Source organism: Diceros bicornis, chromosome 10 (assembly GCF_020826845.1).
Source record: "Diceros bicornis minor isolate mBicDic1 chromosome 10, mDicBic1.mat.cur, whole genome shotgun sequence".
Classification (NCBI taxonomy): domain Eukaryota; kingdom Metazoa; phylum Chordata; class Mammalia; order Perissodactyla; family Rhinocerotidae; genus Diceros; species Diceros bicornis.
This window is the reverse complement of record NC_080749.1, coordinates 22433240-22446755: the sequence shown is the minus strand read 5'-3', so window position 1 is coordinate 22446755 and position 13516 is coordinate 22433240. Positions and strand designations below refer to the sequence as shown.

The following is a 13516-nucleotide window of genomic DNA, read 5'->3' as shown; positions in this document are numbered from 1 at the left end:
AGCTTGCACCATGGAAGTAAAGACAGGGCCTTCCTATTCTAAATGATATGACAACCAGCCATTGACATAATCAAAACAGAGGAAACAAAATGCCACTTGTTCCTACAATCTCACAGAGTCCACCAAAAGGAAAGTGATCTAAAGGTGGATATAAGTGCAGAGTAAAAGGGATCTGTACTTTAGGACAATTTTTAATGTTTAAGGGAAACAAAGTTTATTGTAGAAGTCAATAGACACACAAAAATAACAATGTGTTCTTGAATACATCAGATACACAAAAATAAAAATGTATACTTTTCAGAGATGAATTTCAGCCTTTTTAGCAAAAATCCAGGTGTACTATGCCCACATAGTTCATCAGGTTGGATAGAAATGAGACATCATCATCAACAATGTGACCTCACAGCTGTCAAGGGTAAGGTTTCTGTTTGTTGCAGTGGAAGGCAGAGAAACAGAAATGTCCCCACTGAACACCATATTTTGCTAGTAACCTAATCATTTCATGACAGCATATGAGTCATTTCATAATGCTTTGATGACTAAATGAAATGAATAGTATAGATTTCATGGCATAATGTTTAAAGATGTTGTTTTGGTTCAATATGCTGCCTAGAACTCAAAGGAGAACATAGTGACTTCTGGTTTCCATTCCAGCGTCTAAGCAGCTTGAAAAGTATCACTGCAGTTCTCACAACTAGAAAAAGTCTGAACAAACTGAAAATCAACAAGTTTTCTTACATCCATCAGAGAATTTTAGTCACAGGGCAGATGGCTGCCCCTAAAATTGGAGAGGCAAACAGGTGGATGCAGAGAATCAAAAATTACTGCAGGAGCAGCCCAGGAGCAAAAACTGCCTGGTACCCAGTAGCAGAGTGGGAAAACTTAAACTGTGATTGACAAATTGCTGGTGCTTCAGTGTAGACAGCTTTTTAGTTAAAAACTCCAGGAGGGCCCAGTCCTAGTAGAGATCCCACATTTTCGTGAGTTTCACCCCCAGAAGTCCTACCAGGTTCTCACAGTGAAGAGAAAAATCTCATGCTTCCAGCAGGGGGAGGGGAACAGTAGCCATTTTGAAATACACCCAGAGAGTTCTTCTTAAAAAGGCCTGTTCTCAAAGGAAACTACAAAGCCTAACCAACTGGGATTTTACCAGAACCTAACTTACCCAACTCTAGCCCCCTCTAGCCTTCCTGTATTACCTAGGCGAGGAAGAAGAACTGAGAAGCATTTGTGAAGCCTGTATCCCAGGGGCCCAGGTTCAATAAAAGAGTGAGGCCTAACCATAGGATAATAAAATGCTTTCCTTCTCCTCAAAACTTAGTATGTGAGCAATAAGGCTCCTGCATAATAACAGGGGATTACAACAGAAAAAATCCATGTCCCAGACCTTATTTAGGAAGAATTCTCTAAGGAAACCCAAAGACAACAGAGAGGGGAGGAAAACAAAAACAAACAAACAAAAAACAAGGACACCGTGGGAAAATTTCAGCCTTTGACACCTATACCTACATCAAACACAGCCTAACTCCTATCTAGATAAATACAACACCTCAAACTAGTAGCCTATTTACATCAATTCCTTTTACCCAGTACATCATGTCCAGCTTTCAACAAAAGAATACAAGGCATACTATAAGACAAAACACACAGTTTGAAAAGACAGAGCAAGCATCAAATTCAGACTCAGATAAGCAAAAACTTTGGCATTGTCACACTGGGAATTTGAAACAACTGTGATTAATACGTTAAAATGCTAAATAGAGAATATGCAACCAAAGATGGATATTATGAGCAGAGAGATGGAAATTCTCTGAAAAAATCAAAAGGAAATGACAAAAATAAAAAACACAAACAGAAATGAAGAATGCCCTTTGATGGCTTATCAAGAGACTGACAAAGGCAAAGAAAGAATTGCTGAGCTTGAAAAAAATGTGAATAGAAACTTCCAAAACTGAAATGTAGAGAAAAAAAAAAATAGAAGAAAAAGACATAACAGAATGTCGAAGAATTACAGGACAATTACAAAAGGTGTAACATGCATGTAATGGGAATACTAGAAGAAAAGAAAAAGAGAAAGAGAAAGGAACAGAAGAAATGTTTGAAGTAACTATGAGTAAGAATTTTCCAAAATTAATGACAAGACAACCAAACCACAGATGCAGAAGCTCAGGGAACATCAAGCACAGGAGAAATAAAAGAAAATACACCCGGGCATACCATATTTAAACTGTAGAAAATCAATGACAAAGAGAAAATCTTGAAAGAAGCTAGGGACAAGAAGGGTGGATAGAGAAACACCTTACCTATAGCAGAGCAAGAATAAGAATTACATCAGATTTCTTGTCAGAAAGCTTTGTAGCAAAACAAGAGTGGAATGTTGAAAAAAAAAATGCAGCAACCTAAATTCTACATCCAGTGGTTATCTTTCAAAAGTGAAGAAACAAAGACTTTCTCAAACAAACATTGAAGAAATTTGTTCCAGTAGACTTACCTTGAAAAAAATGTTAAAAGAACTTCTTCAGAGAGAAGAAAATGATATAGACCAGAAACTTGGATCTACATAAATAGAGAAGGACTGTTTGAGAAGGAATAAATGAAGGTAAAATAAAATAGTTTATTTTTCTCATTCATAATTGATCTAATAGATAATAATTTGTTCAAAATTATAACAACAATGTATTCAGGGATTATAGGTTATAAGTAAGTGAAATTAATGACAGCAATATAATAAGGGATGGGAAAAAGAGATTGGGAATACTCATAAAGTACTTGCACTAGGTGTGAAGTGGTATAGTATTAATTGAAAGTGGACTTGGATTAGTTGTAAATTTACATTGCCAACTCTAGGTCAACCACTGAAACTATTGATATGCTAAAAGAGGAAAGAAAATGGCATGATATAAAATGTTCAGAGAGATGGAAAAACAGAGGAAGTCAAAAAATGAAACAAAGAACAAGGGCAATGAATGGAAAACAATAATAAATGTGATAGATATTAACCCAATTACATAAATAATCATTTTAAATGTCAATGATATAAATATAATGATTAAAGGACTGAGACTGTCAGAGTGGGTAAAGAAACAAGATCCAACTATATGTTATCTACAAGAAACTTACTTTAAATATAAGGACAAAGATAGAATAAAAAGTAAATGGATAGAGAAAGATATACCATGCTAATAGTAATCAAAAGAAAGCTGGAGTAGTTATATTAATTCCAGACAAAGCAGATTTCAGAGCAAGGAAAATTATCACAGATAAAGGGAGGCATTACATAACACTAAAGGGTCAATTCTCCAAGAAGACATTGCAATCCTTGATGTGTATACACCTAACAACAGAGCATCAAAATATGTGAGAAAAAAACTGATAGAATTGCAAATAATAGATGAATCCACTATTATAGTTGCAGACTTCAACACCCCTCTATCAGTAATGGACAGATCCAGCAGGCAGAAAATCAATAAGGATATAGTTGAACTGAACAGCACCATCAATCAACTAGATATAATTGACACTTACAGAATATTGCATCCAACAATAGCAGAATACACATTCTTCTCAAGCTTAAATAGAACATTCACCAAGACAGACCACAATTCTGGGCCATAAAACACAACTTAACAAATCTAAAAGAACAGAAATCATACACAGTATGCTCTCAGGACACAATTGAATTAAACTACAAATCAATAACAGAAAGATGGCTGGAGAATCCCCAAATATCTGTAGATTAAACTGCACACTTCTAAATAATGCATGGGTCAAAGAGGAAATTTCAAGAGAAATAAACAATATTTTGAACTAAATCAAAATGAAAATACAACTTATTAAAATTTGTGGGATGCAGTTAAAGTAATACTTAAGGGAAATTTGTGGCATCGAATTCACATGTTAGAAAAAAAGAAATATCTAAAATCAATAACCTAAGCCTTCACCTTAGGAAATTATAAAAAGAAAAGCAAATTAAATCCAAAGTAAGAAGAATGAAAATAATAAAAATTAGAGCTGAAATCAATAAAATTGGAAAAAGAAAATCAATAGAGAAAATAACTGAAACAAAAAAAGCTGGTTCTTTAAAAAGTTTGATAAAATCAATAAACCTTTAGACAGATTAACTAAGAAAAAAAAGAGAAGACACAAAGTACTAATATCAGTAATGAAAGAGGGGTCATCAATAATGATCTGATGGACAATAAAAGTATAATAAAGGAATATTAAGAACAAGTCTATGCCCGCAAATTTGACAACTCAGATGAATGGACCAGTTCCTTAAAAGACATAATCAGCTAAAACTCACACAAGGAGAAATCTATAATCTGACTAGGTATATATATATATTAAAATAATTCAATCAATAATTAATACCCTGTCAAAAGAGAAAGCACTAGGCCCAGATGGGTCTACTGTTGAATTCTACCAAACATTCAAGGAAAAAAATAAACCAATTCTCTACAATCTATTTTAGAAAATCAAAGCAGAGGACATACTTCCCAATTCATTCTGTGAGGCCAGCATTACCCTGATACCAAAACCAGATAAAGACATTACAAGAAAGGGAAACTAAGACCAATATCTCTCTTCAACATGTATGTAAAAATTCTCAAGAAAAAATTAGTAAATAATATCCAGCAATATATGAAAAGAATAATACATCATAATCAGGGGTGATTTATTCCAGGTAGGCAAAGATGCTTCAATGTTCGAAAATCAATTAATGTAATCTATCATATCAACAAGCTAAAGAAGAAAAATCAAATAATCATATCTATACAAGCAGAAAAAGCACCTGACAAAAACCAATACCCATGCACAATAAAAATTCTCAGCTAGGAATAGAGGGGGACTGCTTCAACTTGACAAAGAACATCTACAAAAAACCTACAGTTAACAACATACTTAATGGTAAGAAACCAGATGCTTTCCTGCTAAGATCAGGAAAAAAGCAAGGATGTCCCTTCTCACCACTCCTATTTGATATCATACTGGAAGTCCTAGATAATGCAATAAGACAAGAAAAGGAAATAAAAGGTGTAGATATTGGAAAGGAATAAATAAAACTATCTTTGTTTGCAAATGATACGCTTGCCTACAGAGAATTCCCAAAGAATCACAACAACAATAACAAGAACAACAAAAACCTCCTGGAACTAATAAGTGATTATAACAAGGTTGCAGGATAAATGGTTAACATACAAAAGTTAGCTGCTTACCAGCAATGAAAAACTGGAATTTGAAATTAAAAACACAATACATTCATATTAGCATCAAAAATACATGAAATACTTAAGTATCAATCTAACAAAATACGTACAAGACCTATAGAGAAAAAGTATAAAATTCGGCTGAAAGAAATCAAAGATTTAAATAAATGAACAGATATTTCATGTTCATAGATAGGAAGACTCAATATTATCAAGACATTAGTTATTCCCAAATGATCTATACATTACAAGCAATCTCAATCAAAATCCTGGCAAATTATTTTGTAGATATCAAAAAACTGATTCTAAAGTTTATATGGAAAGACAAAAGGCCCAGAACAGACAACACAAGATTAAAAAAGAACAAATTCAGATGACCAACACTACCTATCAGAGAAGTAAATGTAAAATGCAAAACTATAAAACTCCTAGGAGATAACATAGGAGGAAATCTAGTTGACCTTGGATTTGGTGATTGGATTTTCAGATGTAACACCAAAGAATAATCCATGAAAGAAATATTGATAAATTAGACTTCATTAAGATAAAAAAACTTTTTCTCTGTGAAAGACGCTGTTAAGAGAATGGAAAGATAAGTCACAGACCAGAAGAAAAGATTTTCAAAACACATATCTGATAAAGGACTGGTATTCAAAATATACAAAGAACTCTTAAAATTCAACAATAAGAAAAAAACAACTCAAAAAATAGGCAAAAGACCTGAAAAGACACCTCACCAAGGAAGATATACATATGGCAAATAAGCATATGGAAAGATGCTGAACATCGTGTGCCATTAAGGAATTGGAAAAGAAAACAACAAGATACCACTATACACCTAATAAAATGGCTAAAATACAAAACACTGACAACACCAAATGCTGGTCAGGATGTGAAGAAATAGAAACTCCTATTCATTGTTGGAGAGAATGAAAAATGATACAACCACTTTGGAAGACAGTTTGGCAATTTCTTACAAAACTAAGCTTACTCTTACCATGATATCCAGGAATTGTGCCCATTTATATTTACCCAAATGAGTTGAAAATGTAGGTACACATAAAAATCTGCATATGAATGTTTACAGCAGCTTTATTTATAATTGCCAAAACTTGGAAGCAACCAAGATGTCCTTCAATAGGAGAATGAAGAAACAAACTGTGGTATATCCATACAATGGAATACTATTAAATGATAAAAAGAACTGAGCTATCAAACCACGAACAGACACGGAGGAATCTTAAATGCATATTGCTAAGTGAAAGAAGCCAATCAGAAAAGGCTGTATACTGTAATCCAATTAGATGATATTTTGGAAAAGACTAAACTACAGAGACAGTAAAAAGATCACTGGTTCCCAGAAGTTTCAGGAGAGGAAGGTAGGGTCCATACGGGGAGCACAGGAGACTTTCAGGACAGTGAAACTATTCCATATGATACAGTAATGGTGGATACACGCCATCATACATTTGTGCAAACCCACAGAATGTACAACACAGAAAGTGAACTCTAATGTAAACTACGGACTATAGTAATATATTGACATTAGCTCATCCATTATAACAAACATACTACACTAATGCAAGATGCACATATGGAATCGTGTGTGTGTGCAGTGGGAGTGATGAGAAGGTATATGGGAACTCTGTATTTTCTGCTTAGTTTCTCTGTAAACCTAAAATGGCTCTAAAATAGGTCTGTTAATTTAAAGTATTGAACATGGTAAAAAGAGGAAACTAAAAATGAAAACATTCTATGTAATATCAATACAGAATTGAAGAAAACAATATTTTTAGAGAATCCCACATACACATTCAAACGATAATCACCCAAATCATCTGCTTAATCTTTTGCGCTTCACAGAGACTGGCAATAAAATGCAGAAAATCACTCTTCAATGGACTTGCCAGTTGTATATGGCATAAATCAGAATGAAGCATCAAAGACAAAATACACTCATGTGTGAAGTCGAATGAAAAAAAAAAAAAACAGTCATCACATCATCACACTACTCTGTTCTTGAATAGCAGAGGTAGTCTTTTGAGGCTCTCCCTGCCAACTGTGGATCCCCAGAAAACAGCAACTGATGATAATGATTAATTCTACAGATGAGTGTTTCATTGTTAAGTAATTGAAGTACTATTGAGAGGCATCTCAATTTGAAAGAAACTTGGTAATATACCAGTGTTTCCATTTAAGACCTTCGGGGGGAAAATTAAACAAATACTACTCTCAACATATTTCTATGCACTTACATTATGATGTTTTATACAATTTAAAGTAAACACTCAAAAGTAAAACAATTACAAATAATTTTGAAGCCTAAACTATTGCTTTCAATAGTTTTAGTCCATTGTCTCTATAGGTTTGTAATTCTAATGATTGCTTTGCAAGTTAATATTTTTATCAACTCAATGCCAAAGAAAGCTTTCTTGGATTAACTTATTAGTATTATTACTACTGTAAAAGAATCTAGGGGCTGGCCCAGTGGCCCAAGCGGTTAAGTGCGCACGCTCCGCTGCGGTGGCCTGGGGTTCGCGGGTTCGGATCTCGGTCGCGCACCGACGCACTGCTTGGCAAGCCATGCTGTGGCGGCGTCTCATATAAAGTAGAGGAAGATGGGCACAGGTGTTAGCCCAGGGCCAGTCTTCCTCAGCAAAAAAAAGAGGAGGATTGGCAGATATTATCACAGGGCTGATCTCCTCACACACACACACAAAAAAAAAAGTAAAAAAAAAAAAAATCTAAAACTCAGATGTAAAAGAACCTTCTTAATCATGAAAACAAAAGTAAACAAATAAAAACAAAAATAAGTTTAAAAACAAACGTTATGAAAAATGATAAATATTTACATAACTTATATCTCAAATTTGAAGTGAACTTGACTTTTTATCATTATAATGAAAGGCTTAGTCTTTTATTACTGTAGTAACAAAAGATCTATTTTTTTAACTGGTTGATGTCTTGATAAAATGTGGAAATATATGACTTGTCCTATATAGTTGCACTACTAATTATGCTAGAATTCAGAGCATTGCCTGGTCTAGATGTTGATATTTTTATAATTGAAATTGAAAACTTAAAAATGAAACTTCTAAAAATCCAAATCCCAAACTTGGTTACAATTTTCACTTTGTAGAAAATCATAAAGAAACCTTATATAATTACGCCATAAAATATTTAGATGAATCAAAGATATAAACGCTGAAGTCCTCCTACCTTAACATAGTATTTTTTCCATCACTTCTTGTGCACCAAACCTGCCGGGTTTGGTAACCTATCTCTATGTCCCATGGCTTGGAATGGTGATGTGGCTTGTAACTTTGATGTCTAAAGGTGACTCGCTCCTTTGAATCAGAACTAAAATCCAGAACAGTTCTTCCACTTAGGTTAATTTCTTTAAGATGAGGCAGTCTACACTTACTCCATGGTCCAACTTTAAGGCTAAAAGTATATTCCTCTTCCCCAAGAGGACAGGAAACGGGAGTGTCACAGGCTCTTGACTCAGTCAGATTGGGACATTGCGAACCTCCGTAGAGAGGGGGAGCAATGGCCGTGCGAGTTCTGTGCTGCAATTGCTTCCCACATCCCTTGCTACACTTGGACCATTGTGAGAACTCAGATACAACACAATCCCGGGGGCAAGGGATGAGGCAAGCTTGTTCTGAGGGGGGCTGAGGGGCAAAGTGCTCACATATGTCATTTACAACTATGGTTCTGTTCAACTTCTGAATACAGTGCACAGTCCGGTGCTGTAGTCCATGCTGAGCCGTCACACACTCTGCAGTCCGAGGTTTGGTTTGGCCAAGGGCAGAAGGAACAAGCATACAGTGGTGCCAGTCGGAAGCCTCCCACTGGAAGAGGCCGCTGTGCCAGTCACAGACTCGGAAGCAGCTTCTTTCCTTCGGAGGCCTGCTGTTCTCATCACAGTGAGACAGGTGACTTGTCCACCCTTCAAAGTGGAAACACCACAGTGCACGACTCTGGACTCCTCCTGGCCCACAGTCTCCTGTACACCTTCCCCAGGGGCCTACAGGCAGAAAAACAAGGTTGTCAATTATTCAGAGATTCCATGCCACCATACACATGAAAACAGAGGTCAATTTACACACTTTCCAACACAACATGTATGAAATTATGAATTTTGATAGAAAATATAATTTAGTGGTTAAGAATGTGAATTCTACATCAGTTTGCCTTTGTTGAAATCCCCACTCCATCTCTTATAGCAATGTAAACTTGGACAAAATTACTTCAATTCTCTAAGCCTTAGTTCCCTTTCCTACATAACGGAGAAGAGAATAAAAGCACTGACTTGTAGAGTTGTTCTGAGGATCAATGATATAATGTGGCACCAAGTAGACAATACACATTTAATAAATGATTGGTATCATTATAATTATTTCGTTCGAAAGCCTACATATCTAACTCAATATTAATATTTTCTTGCTAGGCAGTTTCATCTAAAAGAAAAGCCCTAAATCCAGGATTTTAATAAAATAGGATTTTTCATATTTCCAATCCTTCAGCTCAGAAATAGCTCAGAAGAGACATATGTTTAAAAAAATAACCTGCCAAAATACCCTAAATATATTTTCATTTTCTACACAGTTGTCTTCAATTTGGTTTTTACTTGCAAAGTGAATTGCTTGAAAAAAAAATTTGATACAAGGAGAAAAAAGGTAACAAAAGAAGAAGTAGCTCTGAATTGCCTATGAAATCCGCCCCTAAAATCTTTGAAATATAACCATTTTCATTTCTTATGGATATTGACTCCAGGTAAAGCTTCCAAATTAGCTTGTAATAGGCCAAATCTTTTAATTAATGAATTAATTTTTGTGGGAAAGGGTCCAAGTAATGCACAGATGAAAGAGCTCCCATTGATGTTTCTCGCATTTTTTACATCTATTCTATAGACATACCAGCCAGCCTTATCCAGAAGGCTGATCATCTATCTTTTCAGGACAGTAAATAATCACGTTTTATGTCAATGGAAAAAAAAATAGTTTCCTCCTTTTCACTTTACTTAATTATGTAATATGAACCTCAAAAAAGTATAGAGCTTAACCATGTAACCTTTGCCCTTACAGGATAGTGATGACCATAAAGGCAATTCACACCCTGAGAAGCATATTAATTTACACAGGTGAGAGACAGTACAGTCTCCCTCTCTTTCCCCAAATCTGATCAAACACTCAAAATGCCTTTTAATTACTTCACGGAATATATTTTCATGTGCATCCATTACATTTCTAGAAACAGCAAATGTGTACACAGTCACGTGCATTTAGGAAGAGACATATTTATCCCAGAGAAACAGGTATTTCCATTTGGGGCCACATGCTACAGTGAGTACGGGATTCTCCCACTATCCGAAAGTTCACTTTACACCACTTTGCTTTTACGAAAGATCAACATTGTATGTATTTTCGCTAGCCGGAAGAAATCCAAAGAGGATTTTCACTTTTATGAAAAAAAGCAAAAATAGCATTCAGCATTTGTGTTGCAGCAAGCCTGCTGTATTTCAAGCCTTCCACATCAGTCACAGTAGACGACGAACCTGGACCATCAACATAGAGGCAGGCAGACCTAGAAGAAGGTGTAGACGTCAGCGACCTGCCTGCCCTGATGGATTCAGACACGGTGAGATGTTAGTAGATGACCCTCTTCCTCTCTCTCCTACACCTCAGGCTCCTGTACCTCCTACTGCCCCCGACCTCTGATGACTCAGCCTAACACCACCATCACTACCACCACCTCTCAGCCTCCAGTGCACCCGCTGTCATCTCGATTCTATTAAGTGAATCTATATGGTATATACATTATTTCTACTTTATACACACTGTGTATTTACCATATCATTCCTGCTTGTATTATGTTAGTGTTATTTTAGGTTTTATGAGTTACATGGTATGATTTGGTAGGTTAGTTTTTGGGTCTGGAAACACTCAACAATTTTTCCCATATAAAATAAGGGTAATTGCTTCTTCACTCTATGCCATTTCAGCTTTGGAAAGGTTTCATAGGTACACTCTACTGTCAGATAGCAGGGAAATCTGTATCTCTCATTTTAGCAGGACGACAGTTTTTGGGTTCTAATGTACACAGCCATCCCAGTTCTTCCTTACAGCCCTGTTCTGGATATGCAAACCTAGTATTCTAGGTAATACCATGTTAGGCTACACTGCCAATGACTTCTGTCACTTTGTGAGCAAGATTAACGCAGAAAACATCCTTGGCTCCTCTCAGCACCCACATACTAGAGACTTCTCTTGCTGAAATGGACAGAGGAGTTTCATTGGTGTAAGTCAGCTTTTGCTCACCAAAATGTCCTTGGGTTTACCCACCTCCCCAGGCGTGTTGTCCCAACACTGACTGCTTATGGTACAATAAATGCACATGGAAAGTGATGCTCTCAGCACAAACTAATTTAATCAATGACCCTCGATTCTGGTGATTTCCTCCTAGATCACCCACAATTTTGTACTTTGTAAATTGAAATGTTTACTGTTACATGAAAGTTATTTGCAGGCTTCACATGTCCAGATGTTCTGAAGCAGTTTAAGTATGCCATCCCTTGTCCATCGTGTCAGACTATACGTGAAAATTTTTATTATTACCAAAAAAAATCACCATGGTTACTCAATAAAGGAATATTTCAAAAAAAATATATGATTGCAACAAACTTTTAAAATCTAAAATAATTAGTCTTGAATGATATAAAATAGTTATTGGATAAAATTAAAGAAAGCTTTTTTATAAAGCACTGGGTTTTAAAGTAATGGCTGTCAGTTTATCTCTACATGTTTAGGCATCAAATATACACAATTTTCCACTTAAGATTTTTTTGTGTGGATTAAAGAAACTAAGACCAGAAAAGACAAGTTATTTCAAAGCAATCTTGAAAAAGTTAATACTAAATTTAATTCATCTAGAACATCTTACAAAAGTGATCCTTATCCTTACTTTTAAAGCATTTGACTAGCACATTTTCTTAGTATTAAAATGTTGTTTTCTTCTTTTTATAAGTTTTTCACCTACTTTCAAAATTGTTAAGGTAGCTCTTTTTTGTTATTTGAAATCATCAATATTTTAAATCTTATAAATTACTATTCTTTCCTTGGCTTTCACATCTTCCATCTATACAGAACTTTTACCAAACAGTGAAAGTTTTTCTAGATCAATGGAAGACAAAATATAACTATTAAGAAAGAATTACTACCATTTTTTGAGGACTAACAATGTTGTGCTGGGTTTGGTTGGTACCAGGGGACTGTTAAATATTCAGAATTTTACCAGGTGGTTGTTAAATAATTCATAGTTGAAAATCAGCCAAGGAGGGAGTATTTACACCACACTACAAATCAAGACAAATAAGGGCGTTTTTTTGTTTTTTTTTTTAAACAGAGAGTCAGTTTATAGTACACCACGGGTGATTTGCCAAGCATCTTCCTTCCTTCCTTCCTGTTCCTTACAGCAGTCCCATGACGTGGGGCTAGTATGTTCATTTTATCTGTTGGGGAAAATGAAGCTCAGAGAAGTTACAAAGCACACCCAAGGTCACACGGCTACTAGGTGGTAGACTACAGTGGGACTCCAGATCTGTGTGACTCCAGGCTTGGGCTCTTGCCCTGCATTTGAAAAGAGCCTTTTCCAGGGTATGCATTGGTATGTGTGATCCAACACAAGGCAGATCTGTTTCCTAGCTTAGCTATGATCTCACCTCTATTTGGTTAATATTCCTTTGTATATGAGTAGAACAAGTAATCAGGGTGGTAAGTGAGCAATGATTTCCCCCTCCTGACCCTGGAAATTTAGGACAGCAGCTCTTGCACAGCCAGACACATGCATGTTTATAAACATTAGTCAGCACTTTCGGCAAGGCTCAGTCAAGGTAGAATAGTTCCTCTTCATATTAAAGCAAACTTTGCAGACAACTGAAAAACATGTAAATAACAAGCAAATGCAAAATGAATTGTGTACGCTTGGAACAAATGGAAAACAAATTGCAAACAAGATGTACAAGAGGGAGACAGGACCTCTCAGCAATTGACCTATAACAATTTGCATTTCCCAGGCATGGAGAGAAAATGCATTCCATGATTTATTCAGTTGTTTGGCTGTGAACTTTAAACACACACACTTGTGAAAATCACACAGCCTGAGGGATTTTGCCATTTCAAAAAACATGCGTATTGAAGAAAAATGTGACCTGAGGTTTGAGAAATCTTACATCCCTTGTCCAAGCTCAGAAATAGAAGACAATATTAAAAATCTGAGCAGTTGAATGCAGAAAAAAGAATATCATC

The 13516-nt window shown here is 35.6% G+C and overlaps 1 protein-coding gene across 1 annotated transcript in view; it reads right to left on the bottom strand.

The window, feature by feature from the left end:
* THSD7B (thrombospondin type 1 domain containing 7B) overlaps nucleotides 1–13516 on the bottom strand; it is an 808101-nt gene that overhangs the window by 525016 nt on the left and 269569 nt on the right. Inside the window, exon 3 of the mRNA XM_058548890.1 lies at nucleotides 8427–9237. Within this exon, the coding sequence (XP_058404873.1) occupies nucleotides 8427–9237 (811 nt within the window). The remainder of the gene's footprint in view (nucleotides 1–8426; nucleotides 9238–13516) is intronic.